The sequence below is a fragment of the Dendropsophus ebraccatus genome, chromosome 5 (assembly GCF_027789765.1).
Source record: "Dendropsophus ebraccatus isolate aDenEbr1 chromosome 5, aDenEbr1.pat, whole genome shotgun sequence".
Lineage (NCBI taxonomy): Eukaryota > Metazoa > Chordata > Amphibia > Anura > Hylidae > Dendropsophus > Dendropsophus ebraccatus.
The window spans coordinates 162299653-162318814 of NC_091458.1; the positions used below are offsets into that span (position 1 = coordinate 162299653).

General features: G+C 52.3%; 1 protein-coding gene across 4 annotated transcripts in view; it reads left to right on the plus strand.

The window, feature by feature from the left end:
- Nucleotides 1-19162, plus strand: part of CNKSR1 (connector enhancer of kinase suppressor of Ras 1) — an 89430-nt gene that overhangs the window by 20960 nt on the left and 49308 nt on the right. For 3 of the 4 annotated variants that reach the window (XM_069971814.1, XM_069971816.1, XM_069971817.1), the window contains exon 6: nt 40-156. The exons of the other annotated variant lie outside the window; for it this stretch is intronic. In XM_069971814.1, the coding sequence (XP_069827915.1) occupies nt 40-156 (117 nt within the window). The remainder of the gene's footprint in view (nt 1-39; nt 157-19162) is intronic. 4 annotated transcript variants of the gene reach the window in all.

Here is a 19162-nt window from a genome sequence, read left to right on the forward strand (position 1 = left end):
TCTCATCACTATATATATATATTTTTTATTTTATTTTAGTGTGAAAATATCTGTGGAATCTGTAGGAGTATCCTGCACTGCAGCCCCGAGAGTCTCCTGAGCCAGACCGCCACCCTGCAGCTGGTGCACGTCTATCCTCAGCCCTGCAGCAGCTTGGTGAGGGGCAGGTTAGGAGGTTGGGGGGGTAGGTTAGGAGGCTTAGGGGGGGGCAGGTTAGGAGGCTTGGGGGGGGGGGCAGGTTAGGAGGCTTAGGGGGGGCAGGTTAGGAGGCTTAGGGGGGGCAGGTTAGGAGGTTGGGGGGGCAGGTTAGGAGGCCGGGGGGGCAGGTTAGGAGGCTGGGGGGTGCAGGTTAGGAGGCTGGGGGGGCAGGTTAGGAGGTTGGGGGGGCAGGTTAGGAGGCTTAGGAGGGGGCAGGTTAGGAGGCTTAGGAGGGGGCAGGTTAGGAGGTTGGGGGGGGGGCAGGTTAGGAGGCTGGGGGGGGGCAGGTTAGGAGGTTGGGGGGGGTCAGGTTAGGAGGTTGGGGGGGCAGGTTAGGAGGCTGGGGGGGAGGTTGGGGGGGTCAGGTTAGGAGGCTGGGGGGTGCAGGTTAGGAGGCTGGGGGGGCAGGTTAGGAGGTTGGGGGCAGGTTAGGAGGCTTAGGGGGGGGCAGGTTAGGAGGGGGGGCAGGTTAGGAGGTTGGGGGGGGCAGGTTAGGAGGTTGGGGGGGCAGGTTAGGAGGCTTAGGAGGGGGCAGGTTAGGAGGTTGGAGGGGGCAGGTTAGGAGGTTGGGGGGGGCAGGTTAGGAGGTTGGGGGGGCAGGTTAGGAGGCTTAGGAGGGGGCAGGTTAGGAGGTTGGGGGGGGCAGGTTAGGAGGCTGGGGGGGTCAGGTTAGGAGGTTGGGGGGGGAGGTTGGGGGGGGTCAGGTTAGGAGGTTGGGGGGGGGGGAGGTTGGGGGGGGTCAGGTTAGGAGGTTGGGGGGGGGGGAGGTTGGGGGGGGTTAGGTTAGGAGGTTGGGGGGGGGGGAGGTGGGGGGGGGTCAGGTTAGGAGGTTGGGGGGGTCAGGTTAGGAGGTTGGGGGGGTCAGGTTAGGAGGTTGGGGGGGGGCAGGTTAGGAGGCTTAGGAGGGGCAGGTTAGGAGGTTGGGGGGGGCAGGTTAGGAGGTTGGGGGGGGGAGGTTGGGGGGGGGAGGTTAGGGGGGGGGGAGGTTAGGGGTTTATGAAGACTGGTGGATGACACGCCAACCTCAGGACACTCTCCACTACCGCTTGTCTTGTCAGATTTAATAAGCGGCACTGTACCTCAGCTCGGAGCTGGCCATCAGCAGGGGGTAATTCAGGCCAAAGGTCACAAATAGTTATGAGGTGGCCACCATGGGCCGTTTTGGGCTAGCCTAACTTCTCTTTAAGGTGAGAGGTTCGTAGACATTGACATTTGGCCTGAAGATAAGTGCGGAGATCTGAATAGAAAGCAGTTTTCTCTTTACTGTTGCTCTTTGGTTAACCCCTCGGTCCCCTGTGTGGTGCCCATCTATTCTCCAGCCCGGGGCTGTCTTCCAGTCTTCCCACACATCACATACTCCTCTCTGCTATACCACGACCAGGCATCAGTGGCGGCTATAGCGGCTCTTCTCCTCTATGACATCCGCCTTCCCTCCATAGGCTCTCAGCTTCCTAATCTGCTGAGCATGCAGCAGCCGCGGTCAGGAGTATATACTGTATCACCCTAAAGAAGGGCCACAAGTCCTCAGGTTCAGGTGGGTGAGGGCGCCCTGCGGTTATTCCTTCATTGTTACAGACTTAATAAGGTTGAGAAAAGACAAAAGTCCAAGTTTAACCTACAGAAACCTACTGTCCCGAAGGCAAAAACCCGTCTCTAATGGCGATCAGAATAATCCCGGGATCGGCGTTCCTATCACATGTAGTCCAGTGCCCAGAACTTGTGGTATTAGATTTATAGAGACGCATCCAGGCCTCCCATGTACTTATATATTCAATCAGCCATGACACCATCATGTGGCTGAGAGGTCCATAGTCTCACTGCTCTTACAGGAAAGAATATAGAGAGTTCCATAGTCTCACTGCTCTTACAATAAAGAATATAGAGGGTTCCATAGTCTTACTGCTTTTACAGGAAAGAATATAGGGAGTTCCATAGTCTTACTGCTCTTACAGCAAAGAATATAGAGCGTTCCATAGTGTCACTGCTCTTACAGTAAAGAATATAGAGAGTTCCATAGTCTTACTGCTCTTACAGAAAAGAATATAGGGAGTTCCATAGTGTCACTGCTCTTACAGGAAAGAATATAGGGAGTTCCATAGTGTCACTGCTCTTACAGGAAAGAATCTCTTTCTGGTGTTAAAACCTTTTCTGTAGGTTTTTTTCAGCCTGGAAAGGAAACCATTCACTTCCTAAAGCTAGCCAGCCAATAGGACAGTAAAACTGTAAAGAATGGAGCAGGCAGGAGGAGGTGGGTCACAGAAGAGTACTGGTGTACCGTCTCTAAGGAGCCCCCGGTTATCAGCAGAGCCCCCCGCAAGGCAGGAGCCATAGGGAGATTACCGAAAAGGTGTAAGATCTTGGGAAGAAGCAGCATCTTTGCCGCTGCAGTACCCCGGGCAGGAAAGGAGGAGTACTCCCTAATAATCCATGCTTTATAGCTAACCCTGGCCAATGGCAGAGGAGAAGCGGTGAGAGTGATTCCAGGTATGGTGCGCTATGGAGAGACCATTGGAGGGAGGATGGTCCTGAGGGGACACCAGTTACTATACTGGTAACATTAAGTCTCTAGCAGAGCGAAAACACTCGGTTATGTCCGTAACTGGGCCTAGCGATTCTGTGGGGGGAGAGAAAAATAATTACAACGTCCGCAGAGAGGCCGATCTTATGATCAACAGGACCAATCGGGAAAGCCCAGAGGGGAGATGAAGATCTGATAAGCAGAGGGCTCCATTGCCAACACAAAGATCAAAGGACACAGGGCCCCGTCTCGTCCCACTGGTGGTGCACACCGCGGCTGAAGGAGCCGTATACAAAGCCAATATAGCCGAGAGAAGGATGGGCTATGGACGGCACAGGATCTTTATCGTAGGCCGTCTATGAAACATGACCGCTGCTTTTAAATGGCTTGTAATCCCCATCATTGGTGGTCTAGTGGACGGATACCTCCCCCCCCCCCCCCTGAAAATGGGGTCTAACCTATATCAACGATCAGCCGATGTGCATTTATTACACGGAGCGATAATCGGCCGAATTGGCCCGATTCGGCCGATTATCGCTCCGTGTAATAGTACCCTTAGTGTCGGAATCCGCTGATCCTGGCTTGGTAATCTACAGATCTGGGCTGCAGGAGTGCTGTGTATATAGGAGGCCCCCAAAGTGATCAGTGCAGTATATACTGTATGTTTCTATGTGAGAGATCAGTGCAGTATAAATGTATCTCTATGGGAGATCAGTGCAGTATATATGTATCTCTATGGGAGATATTAGTGCAGTATATATGTATCTTTGTGAGAGACCAGTACTGTGTATATAGGAGGCCCCCAGGGTGATCAGTGCCGTATATATTTATCTATGTGAGAGATTAGTGCAGTATATACTGTATGTATCTATGTGAGAGATCATTACTGTGTGTATAGGAGGCCCCCAGGGTGATCATCGCAGTATTCATGTATCTATGTAAGAGAACAGTGCAGTATATATGTATCTCTATGGGAGATCAGTGCAGTATATATGTATCTATGTGAGGGATCAGTGCAGTATATATGTATCTCTATGGGAGATCAGTGCAGTATATATGTATATGTGAGAGATCAGTGCAGTGTGTATATATATATATATTATATATAATGTGTGTGTGTGTGTGTGAGAGATCAGTACAGTATATATATCTATGTGAGAGATCAGTGCAGTATATATATGTGAGAGATCAGTGCAGTATATATGTATATCTATGAGAGATCAGTGCAGTATGTATGTATGTATGTGAGAGATCAGTGCAGTATATATGTATCTCTATGGGAGATCAGTGCAGTATATATGTATATGTGAGAGATCAGTGCAGTATATATATGTGAGAGATCAGTGCAGTATATATGTATATGTGAGAGATCAATGCAGTATAAATACATACATATATATTTAAATGTTTTTATTAATTTTCCAACATTAAACAAACAAATTTCACTTCTGAAATGAGCAGGTAATGTATAGCATTTGGGTCATAAGCTAACCTGGTGCAAGTGAGATACCTGCAGTAGCAGAGAAAATTACAAAAGAACCAAAACATCGTCAATGTGCATTTAAAACTATAAAACAACTGAAGCTCTCATGGGAAGCCCAATGTGGACCTCCGAATCTAAGTGCCTGGGATATTCCGGCTCACCCCAGATCTATAGGTGGGTCCTCGGCCAAGATCCTCTTCTGATACCACGTAGATATACAAAAACACTCTTTGATAGAGCGCTGCACCTGTGTGGGCAGCAAAGCGATGTAACTCTCTCAACAGTCAAAAAATCTTTCCACATGAGTCTCCCTTCTCTGCGAAGCTTCCACCCAGTCCATTTTCATAATGAAAGATCCGTTTTTCTAGAAACAACCGGAATGGGGGGGCAGTGGGGCGATTCCATGTGTGCAGTATGGTTTCCACGCCCGCAGCAGAGAGCATGTATATGAGTTTTCTGACACCCGCTGAACAGGGAAACTCCTGTGTGTCTATATAACCAAAAAGAGCCCATATTGGGCCCGAGGGAATGTAGTTAACCAAATGTGTGGTAGCAAATGTGGTGACCCGGTCCCAGAAAGAGCGGACGACAGGACACCCCCATAAGCAGTGGTATATGCCCGCCCCTCCCTTACGACATCTGAAACAGGAATCCGACTGGTAGAGACCCATTTTGTAACCTCTAACCGGTGAGAGATGCGACCTATGAAGCAGTTGTAGCTGCATCTCTAGGTACCGGCTAGAGGGTAGGTATCTAAGGCCTCTTATATGAGCTTTTAGAAGGATAGAGGTTGTCATTTCCGGAATGTCTTGCGACCATTTGGTCATTGCAGCCGGGGATTGAGCGAGGTCCAAGGGGGAGTGTATAAAGCTATAGTAATAGGAGGTGTGGCCCCGCATGTTGGGAGGGTGTCTAAGAGCTTTTTTGATTTCTAAGGACTATTCCAGCGGATGTATTGTTGCCAGCACCTTGGAGACATAGCTATGTGCCTGTAAGTAGGAAAAGAAAGGTATGTTATTTTCTAGAGAGGTAAAGAAAGAACCGCATGTGTGTCAGGGTGTAAAAACTGTGACACGTAACTAAGTCCAGCTTTGTGACAACGGATAAACTCACCATGGGGTGAGCCATCTTGAAAGTCGGGATTATGTATGAGGGTGAGGAATGGCGAATAATATGGATGTAGGCACTTGGTCCGCCTCATTTTTTTGCCATGCCCGCCATGTTGCCATCAACAGAGGGTTTAATCTACAGGTTTCAGGGATGTTTCGAAAGGGCTGATGAAGGAAGTTGGCCAGGGAAAGGCGGGGAAGGAATTGTTGGTCTCGTTTAGGATCGGTGAAGTGAGAGGTGTGATACAGCCAGTCCATCGCCACACGCATGAGAGTCGCTATATTGTATGCCCGGACTTCCGGAAAGTTCAGCCCCCATTAAATTTGGGTTGTTTTAGGAGATGGAACAGGATCCTGGATCTGCCGCCCCTCCAAATAAAGGAGCGGAATAGGTAATTGATTTTCTTTTCGTCTTTGGGACGCAAATAAATGGGGATGGAGTGGAGGATATAAAGGAGACGAGGGAACTCCGCCATTTTCAAGAGGTATGCTCTGCCCACGTAGGATAGCGGTAAGTTACGCCAGTTTGACACAGTGGCTTCTAGGGAGGAAATATAGGGCCTAATATTAGTTTTATAGAGAAGGGAGATTTGTTTTGGTAAGGTAATGCCCAGATATGTAACCTCAGAGGAGCGCCAATGAAAAGGGTATGCGTAAGTCCAGCGTGGGCGTGGAGGGCCTCGAAGCAACAAAGCCTCCGATTTGTCTAGGTTAATTATATAGCCTGAGAGTTTACCCAGAGCCTGGAGGTCGTCCAGTAAAGGGGATAGTGTGGATTAGGGGTTTTTAATTACAAGGAGGATGTCGTCCGCGAACGCAGTCATAGTGATGTTGCCGTGACACGGCGGGGAGGTGTCAGAAGGTGTAGTTGGGGATAGGTAATATAGTAGAGGGTCCAGGGAGAGGTTGAAAAGGAGAGGAGAGAGGGGGCAGCCCTGCCTGGTACCTGTGAAGATATCAAATGGTAATGTATTAAGTCCGTTAATAGTCAATTTAGAGCAAGCGTCTAATTGGGTGTACGTCAAGAAGTTAGAGAATGTAAGGCCTAATTGTCTGTGTTGGATGGTGGAATGGAGAAAGGGCCAGGAGACCTTATCAAAGGCCTTTTCCGCTTCCAAACTGAGTATCATAGTCAGGGGGGAAGAAGGTTCCTGAGCCTCCACGATACAGGAGAGCGCGGTTCTGATGTTGCGAACGGCTTGTCTATGCTGAATGAAGCCCCGTTGGGAGGGGTGTATGAGAGACGGAAGGATTTGTTGTAGGCGGGTTGCCAGAATTTTAGCTAGGAATTTATAGTCGCTGTTTAGCAGAGTGATGGGGCGGTAGGACTGGGGGAGTTGGGGGTCTTTTCCTGGCTTTGGCAGCAATATTGTTCTAGAGTCCAAGAAGAGATCCACCGGAGGGTTGCGGATAAATACATCGTTATATAAACGAGTGAGTATCGGGATCACGTCAAGTTGGAGCATTTTGTAATATTCGCTGCCAAAGCCATCAGGGCCCGGGGTTTTATTACTGGGGGAGGATTTGATGGCAGCCGTCACCTCTGTTTCTGTTATTACAGCATTAAGCATCGCTTGTTGGTCATCCGCCAGGGCAGGAAGGGCAATAGTGTCCAAGAATGATTACAGGTCCTCAAAAAAGTCATACAGGACAGCACTTATGTCTTTGGTCTTGGTCAAAAGGGCGTTCGTGCCGGGGTCACGCAGGGAGGAGATAGGTGTAAACTTATTTTTGGGGGAGGAGAGGCAGGCTAGCAGGCGCCCAGGTTTGTTTGCCTGCCTAAAGTATTTGTTTTGTTCGGTCCTCACCAGCCAAACCGCCTGTCCCTGAATGAACGCATCTAAGTTTTGTTGTGCCTCCGTTGTCAATTTTTTAGTGAGTGGGGATGGGTGCTGCGCCTGCATCTGTTGAGCCTGCAGCAACGTGTTGTACAGGGACTGAAATTTCTGATGTGCCTGTTTGTGTTTTAGGGAGATATAGTTTATGATATGAATATGCAAAAGAAGAGCCCGTGGAGCCTCATTGAAGAGTCTCAAAACACAGGACTAGCCAGATATCCCTCCGGAAGGGACCCAGTCAAGGGGCAGCTCCTGTAGGGAAACCACCATATTAATCGGCCCTATAAGTCAATGTAATGACAAGGGATAAATCAAGGCTAGGTAACCATCCACATACAGCAGTTTCGAGGTGTTGCCCCTCATCAGTGTGGAGCAGGATTCTGGCTGTGTTTTGAGACTCTTCAATGAGGCTCCACAGGCTCTTCTTTTGCATATTAATTTTTCCCAGGGGGCAATGCACCTAGGACTTCACTGCATTGAGTGCTTTTACTAGCAGCCGGCAGTGTTGTCGTTTGGCTGGTCTCCCTGAGATCAGTGATGTGTTTCTCTTATGGCTCTACTAGGCATTGCTCCCACCTAGCCAGAATCCTGCTCCACACTGATGAGGGGCAACACCCCGAAACAGCTGTATGTGGATGGTTACCTGGCCTTGGTTTATCCCTTGTCATTACATTGACTTATAGGGCCACTTAATATGGTGGTTTCCTAACAGGAGCTGCCCCTTGGCTGGGTCCTTCCCGGAGGGATATCTGGCTAGTCCTGTGTTTTGAGACTCTTCAATGAGGCTCCACGGGCTCTTCTTTTTCATATTCATGTTTCCCAGGGGGCAATGCACCTAGGACTTCACTGCATTGAGCGCTTTCACTAGCAGCCGGCAGTGTTGTCTTTTGGCTGGTCTCCCTGAGATCAGCGATCTGTTTCTCTTATAGTTTATGATATGGCCCCTAACTATGGGTTTGGAGGTAGAGTGTGTATGTGTGTGTATGTATGTATGTATATATATATATATATATATATATATATATATATATATATATATATATTATATGTGAGAGATCAGTACTGTGTATATAGGAGGCCCCCAGGTTGACTTCAAATTAATGTTAGTGTAAAAAAAAAAAAGTGATAAAAATAAACATATTTGGTATCACCGCGTGCGTAATCGACGGAATTATATGATCCTATTCCTGATCTTGCACGATAAATGGTGTAAGCACAAAAAATTCCATAGTGCAAAATTGTGCATTTTTGGTCGCAATAAATCCAGAAAAATTGTAATAAGTGACCAAAAAGTTGCATAAAGGCAAGTATCACCTCACAGCTGCACAGGGTATCGTCAATGTTTACGCCTAACCACATCTTCGTGTTGGAGTTTCAGGGATACCCACTATATCCGCCTGCTGTAGCCAGGCTTCCCTCCCGAGCATGGACCGCTTAAAGGGGGAGTTCAGACCCCTGACATTAATGGATATAAAGCTAATCGCCATGGTGGCTATTACAGGAGGCTGATATCAAGGACGCCACAGCACGTAAGACAACGGCTCCATCTCCCGCCTATAAGGAAGAAGGGGTCGGAGTCTGCAGAGATTGTATATGTATATAAAACAAGGAGGAGAGTGCTGTGTCAGGGCCCAGAGAGGAGCCGAGGTGACGCCGGAGGCCGGGGGTCATCAAGAAGAACTCACTAAGTCCCATCACACAGCTCTTCTTTTTGTAAGTGACTTCAGGAATCTTGTTAGGAGTCGCGTCATATTGTCTGCGGCAAGAGGTTCCACGAAGTGCAGAGCTTGTGCAAGTCTCCAGGGGAGGAGGCCACGTGCTCGGCGCCATTATACATCACAACCACTTTGACAGGGAAGCCCCACTTATACAAGACACTGCTATCTCTGAGCTTTGGTCAGGGGATTCCCATCTGTGAGCCGCTGTAGCTGCCAACACATCCGCAAAAGGGATTTTGTGAGTAAAATCCGTTTCTCGTCTATGTTCTTTGGGGGACACAGACACAGTGGGTATAGGCTGGTCCCACTAGGAGGCGACACTAAGCAAAGGAAAGTGTTGGCTCCTCCCACCAGGCTATACCCCGCCTGCAGGCACTGAGCTAACCAGTTTGTGCACAAGCAGTAAGAGCAGCCAGCAGTCAACAGAAGATATAAGATAAATCTAGAAAATAGAACTGCTGATGGAGCGCAACTGGAGAGTAAGAAAACCAACTAGCAGAACCATTAAATGCCGAAGGCCCAGAAAAAAAGATACAGGGTGGGAGCTGTGTCCCCCAATGAACATCAACGAGAAAAGGATTTTACGGTGAGCACTCACAAAATCCCATTTTCTCGCTCGTGTCATTTGGGGACACAGACACAGTGGGACGTCCTAAAGCAGTCCCCAAGGGTGGGAACAAAAAGACCTAACGCAACCAACCGACTAATATACTGCAACCTGCAGAGAATGGCGATCAGGAAGCCAGTACTGACGGAATGACTGCACCTTACAATAAATGTAAGAGGTGCAGAGATCAGGAAGCAGTTGGGAGCACCTAGGCAGTAGAGAACCTATGAAACATTGGTCATGAGATCCCCATGACTGGGGTGAGTGAGTGGTGAGCTCCAGCTGTCCGGGACGTGATAAGCTGAGCAGACAGCTGTCCTGAGGAAGGAATGGTAATCATGAATGCACACCAGGTGGGCAAAGAAGGCCTGACTACGGTCAAATGATGAAGAGAACATTGCCAGAATGGGAAGGATGCGAATGGACAAAGGACAGACATCAGATGAGAACATTAGGGAAAATGTACCACCACTGAAGAAAGGAGACAACAAATGGACTTCTGTGTCCAAAAAGCCAGAGAGAAAGGCTTATGGAAAGGAAGCCAGCCTGACCAGACCTAGTCTGGGGTCAAAGGGAACATGGCAGGATGAAAGGAGAAGAACTACAAAGTGGCAGGTCACACCTGCCAGGAACAGGAGGAAGCCATCAAGAGTGCTTGTAAGGACTGCGTCAATGTACCCAGAGACCAATAAGGAGGAGAGGAGAACACCGAGGGCGAGTGAGGGTCTGGCAGAAACCTGGAAACAATTAAGGGCCTAAGAGACTACCACTGGACAAACCAGACCAAGACAGACATGTCCAAAAACCAATGACTCCAGCTGAGGAGATTGGTTATCCCAGAGATCTGTACTACCCCTCAGTCCAGAGATGAAAGAGTAAACTGTCTATCAACCTGCACCCTCCTGACTGGCTGATGGAACACCAATGAGTCTGGGCAGGCAGCTGAGGTGGTGCTGCCAGGCAGGGTTATAGGGCAGATACCAATAATCCCTGGAGAGTCCAGGGAAACTAACAAGCATGGCCAATGAGAAAAGGCCCTGTTGTAAGCCAAATGACATGGAGACTGGACTTAGCAGGAAGATGAATCACCTAGAACCAGATGAAGAGAACCGAGAACACAAAGATGGCCATCATGGAGATGGGATGGCAAAGACTGTAGGCCAGAAAAAAGCAGCTTCGGGAGGAACTAGGGTGACATAAGAGCCTGTATTAAAATCAGGACTGATCTAGATGACAACACCCTGGTCTAGGCTTCCCAATGCCATGTCATGGCTCAGGCAAGCCAAAGTCGATATGGAGCAGAAAAAGGCCTGACCCACCGACGGTGGTCTTATCGAACAAGCATTACCGGGGCGTGGGAGAAGCACCGAAAGGGCAGGTGCATTGAGATGCAAGGTCTGATGTCTGCAGTAGGGCAGACAGGCAATAACCCCTCCAACATATTCAGTTAGGATAAAAGGACTCAAAGAAGGGGTTCCACAGCAGATGTTCGCTTCAAAATGAGATGTCTCACCTCTAGCAGAGAAAGATCAAATAGGGGCTGACACTGGTGTCAGGAAAAGCAGGAAAAACTACAGTAAGTAGCACTCCAGGAAATCACAGAGCAATATTTGCACTGTCCAGGGACTTGAATCGAAGTAGAGCCCAAAAAACAAAAGGTGTCTGCCCTGAAAGATTCCCTGAATGGGCACTAGATGCACATGATCAGGTCGACTGCAAGCCAGCTGAGGCTTCCACTAGAGGACAGGGAATCAAAAATCAGTCTACAAGCCACCTTGAGAGAGAACCGTCCTCTGTAAAACGAAGGCTGCTCCTAACAGGGTGCAGCTTAATTATAGGAGGACCAGAGGATAGTCGGCATCCATAGGGACAGGCCAATAAGGCCTGAGATACAAAGTAGCCCTGTGGCTGTGGAAGAACTAGCTGACGTCCACAGTTTAGGTCTGAGCTTGTAGTGCAGCAAACAATAGGACTATCCACAAAGGAGAGGAAGCTGCAGAAGGCAAAGCCTGATCCTTGTCCGCTTCCAATGTGACCTATGATGCACCTGGACATACCAATGACCTGGCATAGAAAGGAGGAAAAATAGGTAGGCTGTACAGCATAAGGGGTAAATGTAGACCCCCAGAGATCCATCTGCCAACCCTGCAAGAAGGCTGTACTCACCCGTACACTACCTGTGGAAGTGGATAGCATGGTCGGCTGCCCTTAGGCATCCCGCATAAAGAGGGGGACAGGGTTCTGGAATGGTTCTCATAGGCATCTGATGAAGAAGACAGTGCTGCAAGGTAACACATTTATTCCACCTATGGAAGAGGATAATGTGACAACCAGTGGAACCATAACAGGGACTAGGTGTGATGGAGGAAAGAACCTTCATACAGGAAAATGATATCACCTGCAGCCATCGATGAAGTACCTGAAGCAATACCTGTGAGAGGGAAGGAATCTATAATACGCCTCAAAGTACCACCCTAGGAGTGGTGCATTGAGGTTAATGGTGTTGCGAGAACAGCTGCAGGGTACAGGAAGAACCCTCTGTGCAGCCCCTTCAACCTGTCTACAAGGGGGAGTAAAGGTGGCTGGCAGGTACTGGATAAAGAGCAGAAGGATATCTCTGAAAACAAAGCACTGCTACAGGAGGAGGGAAGTGACCGCTGGCATAGCCAAAGCGGACCGGAAGTTGAGACTCTAAGGGCCCTATTCCACCGGACGATTATCGTTAAATCGTTCGAATCTAAACGATAATCGTTCGGATGAAATGCAGTTAACGATTAACGACTGAACAAGAAATTGTTGATCGCTTTATAAGTCCTGGACCTATTTTTAGCGTTGCTCGTTTGCAAATCGTTCGCATTGAATAAGACATTGTTCGGTCGTTCGCAGTAGATACGAACACAATAGCGAAGAAAAAACAATCGCAAATACAATCATAAGTAACGATTATCGTTCCATGGAAATGAGTGAATGTTTTCAGGTCTTTCGCAATAGCGGTCGTTTGAGATCGTTAATCGATTATGCGAAAGATAATCGTCCGGTGGAATAGGGCCCTAACACCATACCTCTGCCTACAGAAGGGAGAGAGATGACAGCCAACAAAATGGTAAAAATGTACTGTGTAAATGACAGGCGGTACCTCTGTATCCCACAATTTCTCCTCCTTGGATGAGGGCAATATAATGTCTGACATAGCAGCAGGTGGTGCTACAGGGAAGGGTAACGCTGTAGCCGAAGCACTTCACCTCTAGGAAGGGAATAATATGACTGTGACCTGGTGGTAAATGGTCTTCCTCAAAACCACAAAGGTACCACTGTAGCACGAATATCGTACGTGTGAAAGGGACTGACGTGACTGCTGTTGTGGCAATTCACAGTGCCACATGACAGGTAGAATAGTACCGATGTAGCACAACTGATTAATCTGTGGAGGAGAACGCCATGATTGTTCCACTAGAAAGAGAGCTGACATAGCAATGGCCTTGGCATAAGACCGGCAGGATCATGTCACCGCAACATGTGGTATCACTGTGGCCCAATTACATTACCTGTGTAAGGAAAAATCAGGACTAAGGATGAAGCAATAGTCAGTTATGTGATAAGCAGAAAGGCCTTGTAGTTAAATTACATCACTTGCAAAAGGGAGCAATATGACTGTTATTGTAGCGGTAGTCTGGACAGTGTGGCATAAGTACATCACCTGTGAAAGGGAGCAAAAGGACTGCTGATGTGGCGATAGCCACTGGCAAGCGAAAGGCAGGATGGTATCGCTGCGCCACAACTACTTCACCTGTGAAAGGAGTAATTAGGTAGCAATATTCAGTGCCATGTGACTGCTGTAGTGGTGATAGCCAGTGCCATGTGACTGCTGTAGTGGCGATAGCCAGTGCCATGTGACTGCCAGTGTGGCAATAGCCAGTGCCATGTGACTGCTGTAGTGGCGATAGCCAGTGCCATGTGACTGCCAGTGTGGTGATAGCCAGTGCCATGTGACTGCTGTAGTGGCGATAGCCAGTGCCATGTGACTGCTGTAGTGGCGATAGCCAGTGCCATGTGACTGCCAGTGTGGCAATAGCCAGTGCCATGTGACTGCCAGTGTGGTGATAGCCAGTGCCATGTGACTGCCAGTGTGGTGATAGCCAGTGCCATGTGACTGCCAGTGTGGTGATAGCCAGTGCCATGTGACTGCCGGTGTGGTGATAGCCAGGGCCATGTGACTGCCGGTGTGGCAATAGCCAGTGCCATGTGACTGCCGGTGTGGCAATCGCCAGTGCCATGTGACTGCCGGTGTGGCAATAGCCAGTGCCATGTGACTGCCAGTGTGGTGATAGCCAGAGCCATGTGACTGCTGTAGTGGCGATAGCCAGTGCCATGTGACTGCCGGTGTGGCAATAGCCAGTGCCATGTGACTGCCGGTGTGGCGATAGCCAGTACCATGTGACTGCTGTAGTGGCGATAGCCAGTGCCATGTGACTGCCAGTGTGGCTAAAGCCAGTGCCATGTGACTGCCGGTGTGGCGATAGCCAGTGCCATGTGACTGCCGGTGTGGCAATAGCCAGTGCCATGTGACTGCCGGTGTGGCGATAGCCTGTGCCATGTGACTGCCGGTGTGGCGATAGCCAGTGCCATGTGACTGCCAGTGTGGCTAAAGCCAGTGCCATGTGACTGCCGGTGTGGCAATAGCCAGTGCCATGTGACTGCCGGTGTGGCTAAAGCCAGTGCCATGTGACTGCCGGTGTGGTGATAGCCTGTGCCATGTGACTGCCGGTGTGGCGATAGCCAGTGCCATGTGACTGCCGGTGTGGCCATAGCAGTAATATGACTGGCAACATACAAGAATCAGAAAAGTACGTCTGCAGCGAGAGCCAGGAAACCCTCTGCTGCAACTGCATTTTGTAAAAAGTCTGAGGTCTGAGACATTCAGATAACAAACCCCCTTCGCTATTCCGAGTGTGAGGGCAAAGAGGATGAAAATAAAAACTCTTCCTTCCATAGAAAACTGTTCATATAGGAATATGGCAACTGTAATAATCTTAGGAACCACTAGATGGCGCCAGAGTACTATACAAGTACTACACCATAGTGTGACAGAAGCTGACATACATCGTAATGGTCAGCAGGGGGCGCATGCCGTTCCGAGCAGGCTGCATTGAATCACTGCAGCCCGTGCGGGGAGAAATACAATAGAGATCACAGAGCCAATAGCAGGCAGTGGAAAATGCGCGCTGCTCTGCCATTGGCTGCTGTAAGTAGTTCACATCCCCCTGGAGGAGAGGCCTAGTAAGGCCAGAAGCCGGGGCCTAAATTAAAGAGTATGGCCGGGACGCGGCTGCCTAACCTGACCCGGAAAGAGAATCAACCGGCCGTGTGGCAGAACGGGCGGCAGAGATGGAGTCCCGTCCCCTGGTGTGCTGGAGGCTGCGCTTTGGTAGGATGACTCAGGCGGCGGGGGTTTGGTGGTGGCGCACGCTGGGTGGGTGGTTGGCTGGGCGGGCTGTTACTGTAGCAGTGGCCGGTCAGCAGGGGTGGGGTGGGGGCGGTGGTGGCGCACGCTGGGTGGGTGGGTGGTTGGCTGGGCGGGCTGTTACTGTAGCAGTGGCCGGTCAGCAGGGGTGGGGTGGGGCGGTGGGTGGCGCACGCTGGGTGGGTGGTTGGCTGGGCGGCTGTTACTGTAGCAGTGGCCGGTCAGCAGGGGCGGGGTGGGGGCAGTGGTGGCGCACGCTGGGTGGGTGGTTGGCTGGGCGGCTGTTACTGTAGCAGTGGCCGGTCAGCAGGGGCGGGTGGGGGCGGTGGTGGCGCACGCTGGGTGGGTGGTTGGCTGGGCGGCTGTTACTGTAGGCAGTGGCCGGTCAGCAGGGGCGGGGTGGGGGCGGTGGTGGCGCACGCTGGGTGGGGTGGTTGGCTGGGCGGCTGTTACTGTAGCAGTGGCCGGTCAGCAGGGGCGGGGTGGGGGCGGTGGTGGCGCACGCTGGGTGGGTGGTTGGCTGGGCGGCTGTTACTGTAGGCAGTGGCCGGTCAGCAGGGGCGGGGTGGGGGCAGTGGTGGCGCACGCTGGGTGGGTGGTTGGCTGGGGCGGCTGTTACTGTAGCAGTGGCCGGTCAGCAGGGGCGGGGTGGGGGCGGTGGTGGCGCACGCTGGGTGGGTGGTTGGCTGGGGCGGCTGTTACTGTAGCAGTGGCCGGTCAGCAGGGGCGGGGTGGGGGCGGTGGTGGCGCACGCTGGGTGGGTGGTTGGCTGGGCGGGCTGTTACTGTAGCAGTGGCCGGTCAGCAAGGGGCGGGGTGGGGGGCGGTGGGTGGCGCACGCTGGGTGGGTGGTTGGCTGGGCGGCTGTTACTGTAGCAGTGGCCGGTCAGCAGGGGGCGGGGTGGGGGCAGTGGTGGCGCACGCTGGGGTGGGTGGTTGGCTGGGCGGCTGTTACTGTAGCAGTGGCCGGTCAGCAGGGGCGGGGTGGGGGCGGTGGTGGCGCACGCTGGGTGGGTGGTTGGCTGGGCGGCTGTTACTGTAGCAGTGGCCGGTCAGCAGGGGCGGGGTGGGGGCGGTGGTGGCGCACGCTGGGTGGGTGGTTGGCTGGGCGGCTGTTACTGTAGCAGTGGCCGGTCAGCAGGGGCGGGGTGGGGGCGGTGGTGGCGCACAGCTGGGTGGGTGGTTGGCTGGGCGGCTGTTACTGTAGCAGTGGCCGGTCAGCAGGGGCGGGGTGGGGGCAGTGGTGGCGCACGCTGGGTGGGTGGTTGGCTGGGCGGCTGTTACTGTAGCAGTGGCCGGTCAGCAGGGGCGGGGTGGGGGGCAGTGGTGGCGCACGCTGGGTGGGTGGTTGGCTGGGCGGCTGTTACTGTAGCAGTGGCCGGTCAGCAGGGGCGGGGTGGGGGCGGTGGTGGCGCACGCTGGGTGGGTGGTTGGCTGGGCGGGCTGTTACTGTAGCAGTGGGCCGGTCAGCAGGGGGCGGGGTGGGGGTGGTGGTGGCGCACGCTGGGTGGGTGGTTGGCTGGGCGGCTGTTACTGTAGCAGTGGCCGGTCAGCAGGGGCGGGGTGGGGGCAGTGGTGGCGCACGCTGGGTGGGTGGTTGGCTGGGCGGCTGTTACTGTAGCAGTGGCCGGTCAGCAGGGGCGGGGTGGGGGCGGTGGTGGCGCACGCTGGGTGGGTGGGTGGTTGGCTGGGGCGGCTGTTACTGTAGCAGTGGCCGGTCAGCAGGGGCGGGGTGGGGGCGGTGGTGGCGCACGCTGGGTGGGTGGTTGGCTGGGCGGGCTGTTACTGTAGCAGTGGCCGGTCAGCAGGGGCGGGGTGGGGGCGGTGGTGGCGCACGCTGGGTGGGTGGTTGGCTGGGCGGGCTGTTACTGTAGCAGTGGCCGGTCAGCAGGGGTGGGGTGGGGGCGGTGGTGGCGCACGCTGGGTGGGTGGGTGGTTGGCTGGGCGGGCTGTTACTGTAGCAGTGGCCGGTCAGCAGGGGCGGGGTGGGGGCGGTGGTGGCGCACGCTGGGTGGGTGGTTGTCTGGGCGGCTGTTACTGTAGCAGTGGCCGGTCAGCAGGGGCGGGGTGGGGGCAGTGGTGGCGCACGCTGGGTGGGTGGTTGGCTGGGCGGCTGTTACTGTAGCAGTGGCCGGTCAGCAGGGGCGGGGTGGGGGCGGTGGTGGCGCACGCTGGGTGGGTGGGTGGTTGGCTGGGCGGCTGTTACTGTAGCAGTGGCCGGTCAGCAGGGGTGGGGGGGTGGAGACACGCTGCAGGTGTGTTTGTAGAGCAGGGCGCCCACCAGGGAGAGAAGAGGAGAAGAAGAGGTGAAATGCTACAACTATATCCACCTGTCCCTCACCGCTACTGTACAGGGATCCTCCCCTGGCAAACTGTCCCTTAGGGGGAATAAAGAGGAGGGTGATCGCTGGGGGTGGGGGTGTCTGGCATGGCGGGAAGGTTGTGTGGTAGCTTGGATAGAAGAGGAAGGGGCCCCAGGGAATGGGAGAGGGGAAATACTTACCAGGTCCCATATACTCACCCTTCCATATACTCACCCTTCCATATACTCACCCTTCCATATACTCACCCTCCCATATAGTCACCCTCTTGCTCCTCTTCTCTCCAGCAGGGTCACCCCTTCAGCGTTCCGCTCACCAGGAGGGGTTTGCTGGTACAGGGGGGAGCTCTTCCAGTAGTCCGGGTGACCCTTGGGCTGGTGGGACAGAGGAGCCCGCTCCGGACTCATGATACCACTTGTCTTCATGGAGCTAGGGGTGCTGGCAGCGCTCTGCTGCTCGCCCTGCTTGTTGGGGAAACAGGGAGACATGACAGTCTATGTATCCCACCTAAATAGGAGAAAGAAGTAAAATAATAAACTAGAATAATAAAGAGCAGAAACCTGCAGTAACTGCAGCCTCCTACGGACAGTAAGCTAAGACTGGTTAGCTCAGTGCCTGCAGGCGGGGTATAGCCTGGTGGGAGGAGCCAACACTTTTTCCTTTGCTTAGTGTCGCCTCCTAGTGGCACCAGCCTATACCCACTGTGTCTGTGTCCCCCAATGACACGAGCGAGAAGAAAGAGATTCCGGAACCTGCCGGGCAAAGTGTCAGGTCTCCTTGTGGCATTCAGTAATTTCTCCATCACATGGAGAAAACGAATGTGAGCAATAAGGTCTGGCAGCGGTGGCATTGTCCTGCAGAGGCTCCTGGGGTTGGGCGGTCTGTGAGCCCTGAGCAGGGCGGTAAGCTGGGGGTCCTGTATACTATGCAGTAAGCTGGGGGTCCTCTATACTATGCGGTAAGCTGGGGGTCCTGTATACTATGCAGTAAGCTGGGAGTCCTGTATACTATGCGGTAAGCTGGGGGTCCTCTATACTATGCGGTAAGCTGGGGGTCCTGTATACTATGCAGTAAGCTGGGAGTCCTGTATACTATGCGGTAAGCTGGGTGTCCTGTATATTATGCAGTAAGCTGGGAGTCCTGTATACAATGCGGTAAGCTGGGTGTCCTGTATACTATGCAGTAAGCTGGGTGTCCTGTATACAATGTGGTAAGCTGGGTGTCCTGTATATTATGCAGTAAGCTGGGTGTCCTCTATACTATGCAGTAAGCTGGGTGTCCTCTATACTATGCAGTAAGCTGGGAGTCCTGTATACTATGCGGTAAGATGGGTGTCCTCTATACTATGCGGTAAGCTGGGAGTCCTGTATACTATGCGGTAAGCTGGGTGTCCTGTATACTATGCGGTAAGCTGGGTGTCCTGTATACTATGAGGTAAGCTGGGTGTCCTGTATACTATGCGGTAAGCTGGGGGTCCTGTATATTATGCGGTAAGCTGGGTGTCCTGTATACTATGCGGTAAGCTGGGTGTCCTGTATACAATGCGGTAAGCTGGGTGTCCTGTACACTATGGGGTAAGCTGGGTGGCCTGTATACTATGCGGTAAGCTGGGTGTCCTGTACACTATGCGGTAAGCTGGGGGTCCTCTATACTATGCAGTAAGCTGGGTGTCCTGTATACAATGCGGTAAGCTGGGGGTCCTGTATATTATGCAGTAAGCTGGGTGTCCTGTATACTATGCGGTAAGCTGGGTGTCCTGTATACTATGCGGTAAGCTGGGTGTCCTGTATACTATGCGGTAAGCTGGGTGTCCTGTATACTTTGCGGTAAGCTGGGTGTCCTGTATATTATGCAGTAAGCTGGGTGTCCTCTATACTATGCGGTAAGCTGGGGGTCCTGTATACTATGCG